This window comes from Mixophyes fleayi, chromosome 2, assembly GCF_038048845.1.
Source record: "Mixophyes fleayi isolate aMixFle1 chromosome 2, aMixFle1.hap1, whole genome shotgun sequence".
Taxonomy (NCBI): domain Eukaryota; kingdom Metazoa; phylum Chordata; class Amphibia; order Anura; family Limnodynastidae; genus Mixophyes; species Mixophyes fleayi.
This window is the reverse complement of record NC_134403.1, coordinates 259,713,259-259,723,492: the sequence shown is the minus strand read 5'-3', so window position 1 is coordinate 259,723,492 and position 10,234 is coordinate 259,713,259. Positions and strand designations below refer to the sequence as shown.

General features: G+C 37.9%; 1 protein-coding gene across 2 annotated transcripts; it reads right to left on the bottom strand.

The window, feature by feature from the left end:
- Window positions 1-909: 909 nt before the first annotated feature.
- TAF8 (TATA-box binding protein associated factor 8) lies at window positions 910-9,822 on the bottom strand. Of its 2 annotated transcripts, none has more exons than XM_075196021.1 (8): window positions 9,714-9,822; window positions 3,906-4,062; window positions 3,167-3,265; window positions 3,027-3,089; window positions 2,400-2,524; window positions 2,091-2,238; window positions 1,790-1,929; window positions 910-1,523 (listed from the first exon to the last, which is right to left on the bottom strand). In XM_075196021.1, the coding sequence occupies exons 1-8, from the start codon at window positions 9,759-9,761 to the stop codon at window positions 1,392-1,394; spliced, it is 912 nt and encodes a 303-aa protein (XP_075052122.1). In that variant the 5' UTR covers window positions 9,762-9,822; the 3' UTR covers window positions 910-1,391. The 2 variants fall into 2 exon arrangements, with proteins under 2 accessions (XP_075052122.1, XP_075052123.1); XM_075196022.1 differs by lacking the exon at window positions 9,714-9,822 and adding an exon at window positions 9,621-9,642.
- Window positions 9,823-10,234: the final 412 nt, after the last annotated feature.

The window sequence follows — 10,234 nt, the reverse complement described above, 5'->3', positions numbered from 1 at the left end:
AAAATGGCCGCCGGCGTCTTCAGTGTCCGATAACCGGCATTCTATGCCTGTAATGGCAGCGCCGGTTATCGGGGAGGCTGGAGGAGTGCAGCGGTCCCTGAGACCGCTTATCACTCCTCAATAAGGCACCCTTCTTCTTCTCCTCCAGTCCCTGTCAGTGAGAGCCGCTGGCTCTCATCTGACAGGGGAATGCCTGCGCTGCCAAGCTGTGAGTGTGTTCTCTATAGTAGAACACACTCCAGCGCTGCCACCTGTATAAAAAATAAAAGTCAAATAAAAGAAATAAAATTTATTAAAATTACTCTAAGTACTAAAAAACACTGCCCAACTCCAGGGCTGCTAAAAAAAAACTGAACAAGAGAGGGCAGGGGGATTGTAGAGAGGAGGGGTCTGTCGGCAGTACTAAAACTTAACTAGTTAGGTGCCAACTCCACCAGCTCCCTCTACAACCCATGGTAAGCAGTGTCCCCCAGACTGGATGAAAGAGAAATTATGTTAACCGGTTAATTTTATTCCTTCAAAAGCACCCCATGGCACCCATAATATTCCCACCCTGGTTGTTTATTATATTTTTCACAAGCAGCTTGGGAAGTTACTCAAAGACACTGAAGAAAAGGAGGAGTTACCATATATACGCTCAGGTGTTGTATGGATTTAACCATTTGGTCAGGGCTGTCATAGAGTCCTTCGAGGAAACAAAATTAACAGTTAAACATAATTTATTTATTAAAGAAAATGGAAAACTGCAGTCTGCTCATCATATGTATAGTGCCAGGATAAGATGCACCATGACACACACATCAAATTCTGGAGTGTCCTCTTTGGCCGATTGCTGCTGCCCTGCCAACTGCTATGAATATTGTTTCGATCGCTTGCTAAAACATAAAAGTGTCGTAAATATTGAAAAAGTTTACATTGGGAAAACATTTATTTATTTCACTTGTGACGAAACAAATGAGTTATATTTACATTCCATTTAACAGAACGTCTACATTTGGCACACAAGGATGACAATGTATTTTTTATTATGAAATTTAACACAATGAATATTATACCCTAAACTTAGGGCATTAAAGAAAAACAACAAAAAAGAAACATCATTTCTATTCGCCCATGGAAGAATCCAGATAAATATGACACAGTGTTGGGGTCTGTCCTAAAAGTTGTTGGAGAAATAGATTCTTGTGATTCTGATTTAACGTTTGCAAAGCAATATAGTGCAACATTGCCTAAGACATTCACAATTAATGTGAGCAAACCTTTCACCAAAATTGCAGATGGTAAGGTAGTAAGAGTGGAACAGCACACTCTCCTTCTAATCTTCAATCATATCGTCTGTGTGTCAGTATGAAGCCTGGAATCCCAGGCTTCCCTTCTTAACTACAATGTTGTCACTTTTTACGTCTCAGTTTAGGTTTTTTCACAGGCCGCAAGTAGGGGTTATCAATCAGTGTTTCCTCACCACCCTTCAGGGAATTTTGCTGCAGAATTGATGAATTTTCTTTCTCTGCACCTGAATCATCCTAATAGAAAAGCCATTATTAAAAAGAAATGTGATAAAAGGTAGATAATCAAACTGCAAAAGACAATTGAAAAAAAAACACACTAAGATAAGCAACAAATCCCAATAGAAAATGTCTCAAATTAAGAAAAGGTACAACAGGAATTTAAGAAAAGGAGCAAAAAACAAAAGTACAAGACCAATGTTTAAGAATATGTAAAAAGATAGGTTGAATGATAACAAGTTCAGAAAAAAACAACAAACATGAACAAAATCACATTGTACCACCTGAAGGTGCATGGAGAGGTTCTCTGTATCAGTCTGCTCATCTTGTTCTGAGGAGTCAGTCTCTTCCACCTGCTGCAGTTCTAGTTCTGACGGGAGGAGAGCATTTAGATATGGGATGGACTGAGGACGAGCAGCAATCACTGGAAGGGGCAAGAAGGAGATGCGACTAAGAAATCAGGACACAGGTATCAAAGAAGAAAGCTGGAATACTGGAGATAGCATGAGGTGAATAAGATATGGACTAGGGAAAAAATAATAGAGCAAGTTGGACTGAACAGCAGGGTAACAGTTATTCTCTCACATGGGAAAGTGCTGGTGTCATCTCTGAAAAGACTCTGAGTTTCGCCTGTTTTAGCCATAAACCGAGTAAGTGCTCTCTCCACGTCTCTACGTTGAGATGCCGCTTTCTCTCGCAGAACTTGGTAATCGCCAACTGGCTCTCGACATGTCTTCAAAAAAAAAAAAAAAAAGGAATACCTGAATTAGTAGAAAGACCATGCAAAGTTGTAGCTGACCAGATTATTATGCTAAATAGGCACAATCTCCCCTTAATATAGTGGTCATTCTTCCTTTACCATGACACTGGCTTTAGTGTCCCTATAGTTCTCACCGGAGTCTTAATGTAAGTGTGGGGATCTGGAAATTCCGGAAGGTGGCTTGGAATGTGTGGCGGATGGGGCCTGTTCTGTCCTGCACTCAATGCTTTTGGGACTACTGGATGATTGGTCACAGGAGCTGAAAGAAAGAGAAACATGTTATGCAGGCATATGATATAAACACATTTGCAAGGATTAAATAAGCATCTGGAAAACAGCTTGTTTGCATGGGAATATTTTTCTTGTGATTAATTTTAATTTCCACATTAGATGTCAGGATTTTATTGACTTGCATTGCTTCCAGTATTTATAATTTGTATCAACTGACCTTCCAAATCAACAATTGTTGTATTCTCTGAAGTGTTTTCGCATTTATCAAGTGAAGTCGATAAAAAAAAAAGACCACAGTAGAGAACAGGGTCCATTCATGAGTACTTATGCAAAATAAAAAGGTATTCTCATTTTTTAATTAAGTTTTACAAAATGAAAGCAAATATCTGTTTGTCAGTCAGCTGCAAAATCACCATTTTCCCTTGCACTATTTTTTTAATAAATGTATCCATGCTAAAAAATGCTCAGGTTTAAAATAAAGGCTAAATTCACAGCTATTATATATAAATAAATAAAATAATTATATTTACGTGCAGTTATCACCATCCTCTGAGAACGCTTGGCATATGCAGGCAAAGTGTCCACATTAAAACCTGCAATCATTGACAAGAGTCAGTACAGAATCGAAACACTGCAAGATCAAATACTTAACTAGTTTAATTTGACTCACCCATTTCTACTAAGGTCACTACAATGTCTGGCAGAGTGGGCTGTGTACGTGCCGTGTGCTCACAGTAGGATTTTGCGCTACGTCCAATCTCTGTCAGATCTGTGGTTGGATGATATAACACCATTGAGTAAGCATTAAAAACTACAATGCTGTTAACTGCTACCCAGATCTAAAATATTTTACGTTGAAACGTACATATGCATAATACAGAGATAGAAACTTTTGAAAAGGAGGTTGCATCTTTAAAATGTATGTCTACATTTATATGTTTAAAACCAGCAGGTCAGTCAATATATATGTAAGGTTATACATATATATATATATATATATATATATATATATATATATATATACTAATTAGCATTCCAGAAGTCAATACTACCACAACTGTTGCCACATCAAACTCAAGAACAAGTGTATCATAGTTACATAGTTACTAAAGGTGGATAAATACAGCCTTCCTCTGGCTGTATTGAGTCAGACGAAGGCAAACATAACTTGTTAGGCAGCTAGTTTTAAGGCCACAGTAATTAAGTAACACATACTGGCTGTTAGAAAAACCTGCATCAGTTACTATTTCTATGTTTAGCCTCTTCAAAAATGGGAACAAACAGAATGCAGCAGATAAACAATAAAAGGGTGCTTTGACTCTAGCCAAACATAACTGCAAAATAATTCTAAACAGTGAAAGAAAAATACTGCAAATTCCACTAAAAAGGTACACTCTGGTCACACTTACAGCTTTGTAACATCTCTGTCAGAGTCTCTACAGCTGCTTTCTCTGCACTCTCAAATCCAGCTTCAGTGAGCAAAGAGCTGACAACCACCTGTAGTGTTCGTCGACGGGCCAGCAAGTAGTTATCTGCAGGGGTGGAGGTACCACGGCCACAGGATCTCTGAGGACAAACAAAACTTTTATTAATTAAATTTATTAATTTATTGATTAAATTAAATGCTATACTCTAAACATATTGTGACAGGATGGGAGTCTGACATGTGAGGAAGAGGTTATGTTCTCCAGAAACATGGAATAGTTAAGCACATTAATTCACAAGGCTCAGTATGGATTAAGGGTTCTCAACTCTAATTCTCAATTACCACCAACAGGTCATGTTTTCAGGATTTATTTAATAATGCACAGATGAGAACCTATTTTGCTCTGTCAATAGTTAACCCACCTGTTTCCATAGACAGAAATCCTCTAAACATGACCCATTGGTGGTACTCCTGGATTAGACTATTAATAGAGGAGTGAATGTTGTATGTTATCGCACTCTGTGTTATTTTCTGCTTGTGTAAATAGGATTTATATTGTATATATCTCTTTCTCTCCCATCCTACTTTACTCCTGTACCTGTGTTTAGTTACAACAATTGAATGTAACAAGGATGCTGTTGAACACTACACCAGTCTCCTAACTTGACCCTACCCTCCACACATATAAAAAGACAAAAATGAAAACCATATTACATCGTACTGCCTATATTCTTGTTATATATCACTTCTTTATATATTGCAGCACATAAAAATCAGCCTACATATACAAGGTATATTCCAAGATACAAGAAAACAATCCAAACAAGTCAGTGTCTGAGGTAAATTTCTGTCATATTTTGAAGTTTCATCTCAGGAATAAAAAGCAGAACCCTTGTGTATCATCACTTGTTATGAGGAGAGTGGTGCCCACCTTAACATTCGAACATCCCTTAACTCAGAAATTGATCATTGAATCCTATGCACACATGCGTGTACGGTATAACGAAAGTATACCCAAACGTATTCCTTACAATATCAATCCTCCAACTGTCTTGTAAATATTAATTGACTTTTAAATATATTCTAAGTTTACATAATATGTCTGTAAAAAATGGTGATTTACAATAAATTCATGCAAAACTGAGGTCAGTAAAAATATTATCAGGGACTGGCAACCGGTGTCAGACTAAAGTATTGAGGGCCCACAAGTAGATCTCACAATCAGGAATATCTAATTCCCATGTAGTTAGAGTGATGACAGTGGAAAAGGTATGCAGATTAGCATTAATAAAGTAATTACTGTATTGGTTGTATTGAGGGTAAACATAGTGGTATCTTGTGACCACAATTGAAAGAGATTGGAATGACACAGGTTTTCCATCTATATGAGGAATGTCAGGGTCCAAGTGGCCGGTTTATTAGTGTTAGGTCTGTTTTGCAACCCCCTACATCTAATAAAAGGGCTGTGTGGTAAACGGCCTTCCTCATTCTGTTGTGCCATGATGTCATTGCATAACGCTCCAGAATTAAAAGGGCCAAATTCATAAATCAAGGTGAGCAAAATGTGAATATCCAGCTGTTATAGAACAACCAGATCCAGCATGCTCTGACTGTCAAAACTTGTGGTTTTGTCAGGTGTCCAAACTTAGAGTCTACACCAGGGCCCAGGACCTATGTCACTGTGAAGAGGCATGAAAGCCCAACACTAAGTGACATTGAAGTTGGGCATAAATTTGGTGCTACTTGGAGGATGCAGCACCTACAATGCAGCCAGGTTTTCATCAAGCTTTTCTTTTTTTCCATTAAAATATGAGCCACTTATTCTGTCAAGCCTAATGAAGTCTAAAATGTTGATAAAAGGACAATAGGTTGCAGTGCGGTATCTAATGTTTGCTTGTGTTTATAGAACCTTATATAAGTAATTTAGAGCTTACAAGATAAATATTCACAATGGATTCACTTATATTTTAGGTTTAGTGGGCCTTTAAAGCGAACCATTCATACTAACTAAAACTAAATGGTTGTCTTTAAACAATCAATTAAACAAAATGTCTACACATTTAAAATGTTGACATGTAAAATGTGTACATATTTGACACATTGTTATGATGTCTACAGTGTTGTAATGTTTGCCCCCCCTCAAACATCCTAACCAATTCTAGTTCTGCCAGCCTAGGCTGGTACTAGCAAAATTGGGGGGACAAAAGCATGGAGTCCACCCCGAATTTACTATTGAAGCCAGACAGCGCTCATAGTGTAATATTACCATATAAAATATAAAAATCTCAAATATTGCATACAATTGGTAAATGAAACAGGGCTTATCTGTATAAAATCATTGCTCATCGCTCTTCAGTCTGCTTGCGTGATATCAATTAAACTCAAATCTAATGTAGAAAGGAGAACAGACCTGAGAAAAAACAATAACAAGCCACAACACGTGGCCACACGTGTGGAACAGTCTAAAAAACATTTATTACACCAATGGTTAAAAACCCTTACAGTACAATGAAGGTAATAATGCTTATCTTGCCCATAAATATATGCTGAAGACAGTCTCCCTGTGGAACACCATGCCGGGTCTGGACCGAAAGGGATGTCACTGAAAATTCAACAAGTAGACAGTATATACAATAAATGGATACACTGTGCAGACCACCCTACATGTTTCGTTACACATCTTCATCAGATATGGTCTCTCACGCTGTGCACACTTTTATAGATAAAGTAATTAATTCAATTATTGTTTTTCCTCAGGTTTATTCACCTTTCCTTACTGGATTTGAGTTTAATACCGCTTTCATACTGCCGTCCCGGCAATATCCCGGGTTTTTCAAGCCGGGTTTTTGCCGGGGCTCGGAGCGTCCCAGCTCAGAAACACCATTCATACTGCACCTCGGACCCGGGAATTTCCCGGGTTGACCCCATTCATACTGCACAAATCTGTGCCCTGGCAATTTGTGGGAGTCATCACCAGAGCAGTTTTCATTAGCTGAAAACATTTTTTTTTTTTTTGTAATAGTCTGTTTTTCGCTGTTTTGTCCATAAAGATGTGTGAGTGTATCTTAGAAGATATTTTAATTTTTATTGCTCCATTGTATCATTTTTAAACAATCAGACATTTCTTCAGTGTTTCCACCAATTCCGTTCTGTATTGCTCACCGCTCCGTACTTTACTTTAGTCACCTATGTAAAGTATGTGCAACCTTTCTCTTTCGTTTGTTTCTTATAGTGTGGATGATAGAAGTAGTTGTTTCAGTCCATACTGTTGTTTTCCTCTCGAGTTTTTTTTTCCTGGTTTTATGTATGCAATTAATGTAAATATTGTGAGCATTACAGGTCAGACAGCCAATCGGCTTGTTTTCTGTGCAAAACCCGGGTTGCACCATTCATAGTGCAGGCAACCCGGGTCCGACCCAGGAATTACCCCTCGATAAATCCCGGGTTGAAGACCCGGGTTTTTAGACACGGGATTTTTGACTTGTACCATTCATACTGCACCAAGACCCGGGTTGTTTGAGCTCGCCCCGGCAAAAACCCAGGATTTTGGTGCAGTATGAATGGGGTATAAGTGATACCACTCAAGCAGACTGAAAAGGGATAAGCGAGGATTTATACAGATAAGCCCTGTTTCATTTACCAATTGTACGCAGTTTAGATTTGAGATTTCTTTATTATATGGTACCTGGTAATATTACACTATGAGTGGTCTCTGGCTCTATTTGTTTCTTTACCTTTAGATTGCTCCCTTTCTGGTTGGGGTGAATTGAGCTGGAATAGCTGTCATGAAACTTGTGGATTCAATATTTTGGAGTGCTTACTACAGAACTTTTGCTACTATATATAACATGGGGATTTCACACATCTTGAACTCAGGACCTGCATTTAGGCCGTAGGAAATTCCGATGATTTAAATCATATATATATATATATATATATATATATATATATATATATATATATATATATATATATATATATATATATATATATATATATATATATATATATATATGACTGATGCCCCGGTAAGAGCTCATTTGTGCGGGGGACTCTTAGGAATTAGTATTGCATCACATTTGTGGGTTTTATATTGTCAAGTCAAGAATCACTGGATTTATTACAGAAGACAAGAAATGAAGAGGGTGTACACACTTTACATGTCAACATTTTGAATGTATAGACATTATGTAGTTCAACATTTTAACTGTGTAGACAATATGAACATGTAGACATGTTGTTAGTCCAAATTATAATAGTGTAGACATTATCAGTTGCCATTATGGTCTGGACATTTTATACCCAACAATATGTGGGAATGAGCCCTGAATTTTTTTTTGCTTTGCTTTTTTAACACTGTACTTATAAATCCGCTTCTCCACTGGAAGAGCGACAAAAAGGAGCATTGTTTGTCCAATTAAAAGTATAGGACCAGAACTTCTGCCTCACAGCACTGGAGTCATAAGTTCCATTCATAACCATGGCCTTAACTTTATGGAGTTTGTATGTTGTCGTGGGTTTCCGCCGGGTGCTCCGGTTTCCTCCCACACTCCAAAAACATACTAGTAGGTTAATTGGCTGCTATTAAAAATTACCTTAGCCTCTCTCAGTGAGTGTGTGTGTGTGTGTATATATATATATATATATATATATATATATATATATATATATATATATATATTACACATATTAGGGAATTTAGACTGTAAGCTCCAATGTGGCTGGGACTGATGCGGGTTCTCTGTACAGCGCTACGGAATTAGTGGTGCTATATACATGATGATTACTGCTCACAGCTGATGCAAAAGTTCTTTTGCCAAAAAGGAACTAAAAATATGAATACTTGTTCCACAAAATAGAAATCTTGTTTCTGCACTGCTCAATAAAATTAGGCACACCAGTACCCCTACCCAGTACTTTTCAAGGGACAACCAACCTTTTACTCTATCCACAAACTCCATATTGTTCCGTTAACTTATGGACTTTGGCAGAAATTTAATAAAAATATCTGAAGGAGAATCCCAAAAAACATGGCTGGTAAATTATTTAAGTAGGGTTTAATATTGTTCTTTTATAATAGAAAATTAATTTTAGTTGCAGAATTCCTCCAATGATACGCTGTGATGTGTCCCACTTATTTTGCTTAGATTTCTACAGGCTACAAACTACTTTCAATAGGTATAAACTGGATACCTAGGAATGGTTAAAGGGAGCAAAATCCATAGGAACTAATGAACTATAACAAATGTATTTACAGTCACCAAATGTTAATGCCTCTGAACTTTTTATTTACATAAATAGGAATAACCACATGGTCTTTCTTGGAATATGAATTTATTCCATAAACCTAAGCGCAACAGTGTAGGTAAGGTTTATACTACAGGTGTCTCTCCAGATGTTATGAAACACGTCTCACAACGCCCTGGCAGTATGCTGGGACTTGTAGTTCCACAACATCTGCATAGTTACATGCCTATGGCAAAGGTTTAACAATGCATAAAATATAGGTTTACTAAAGTGTGGTTTTCACATCCTTACAACAGGCAACGTACAGTTATGTGACACCACAGACCTGACTACATTAACCCCCTGTATCCCGGCTTATCAGAATCACACTTCTGCCCACGTGACTGAATTCCGCCTATCGTACCCTTCCGTACTCTACAGACTATTGCAATAGTTATAGATCTTGACAAACCGCGGACTCGCCGTTGGAGCACGAGTTTTGTTGATGTCCATGTTGAACTCGCGCACCCAAACCAACTCGGCTTTCCCCAAGATAACACATTACCGTGCCAGAGCTTCCCGAACCAGTCACAGCTACTGAAGTCTCCGCCATCTTGCTTTCTGCGTCATCGAGCAATGTGTGATGGGAAATGTAGTCCTCCAGCGTTACCTGACAGTCAGTGGCGGAGAGCTGTCCGCGCTGCTTGCAGATGAGGCAACTTGAAAAGCGTCTTATTGACTCTTGGTGCAACTATATTCGCTACCCAACATCGAGCAAAATAGCATATGATGTTCACGAGTGCGCTATCGTTTTTGCTACTTGCAACACACTATGGAAACTAAAACAAAATAAGAAGGAGAACAATAGAGCAGCAATTATAACATGCATTAATTAAAATATTGGTATAAAAACATTCTTGCTTAGCTGTCTCCTTTATAACGAAACTTTTGTATTATTACGCTTTGAGTGGAGATAAATTATGAAGCGCTGAAAATGCACCGCACAGTGTAAAAGGAGTCGTGTAGGAGCTTCTGCCAGCGAATAGTCTATAGTAAAGTGTTCACAATCGCAATCACTTTATTTAC

Coding starts and splice junctions, on each gene's coding strand:
- TAF8 (XM_075196021.1), bottom strand. CDS start 9,761: ATGGCGGAGACTTCAGTAGCTGTGACTGGTTCGGGAAGCTCTGGCACG. Junction 4,063..9,713: donor GTTCGGGAAGCTCTGGCACG/GTAATGTGTTAT, acceptor GTTTGTCCTCAG/AGATCCTGTGGCCGTGGTAC. Junction 3,090..3,166: donor AGTGACCTTAGTAGAAATGG/GTGAGTCAAATT, acceptor CAATGATTGCAG/GTTTTAATGTGGACACTTTG.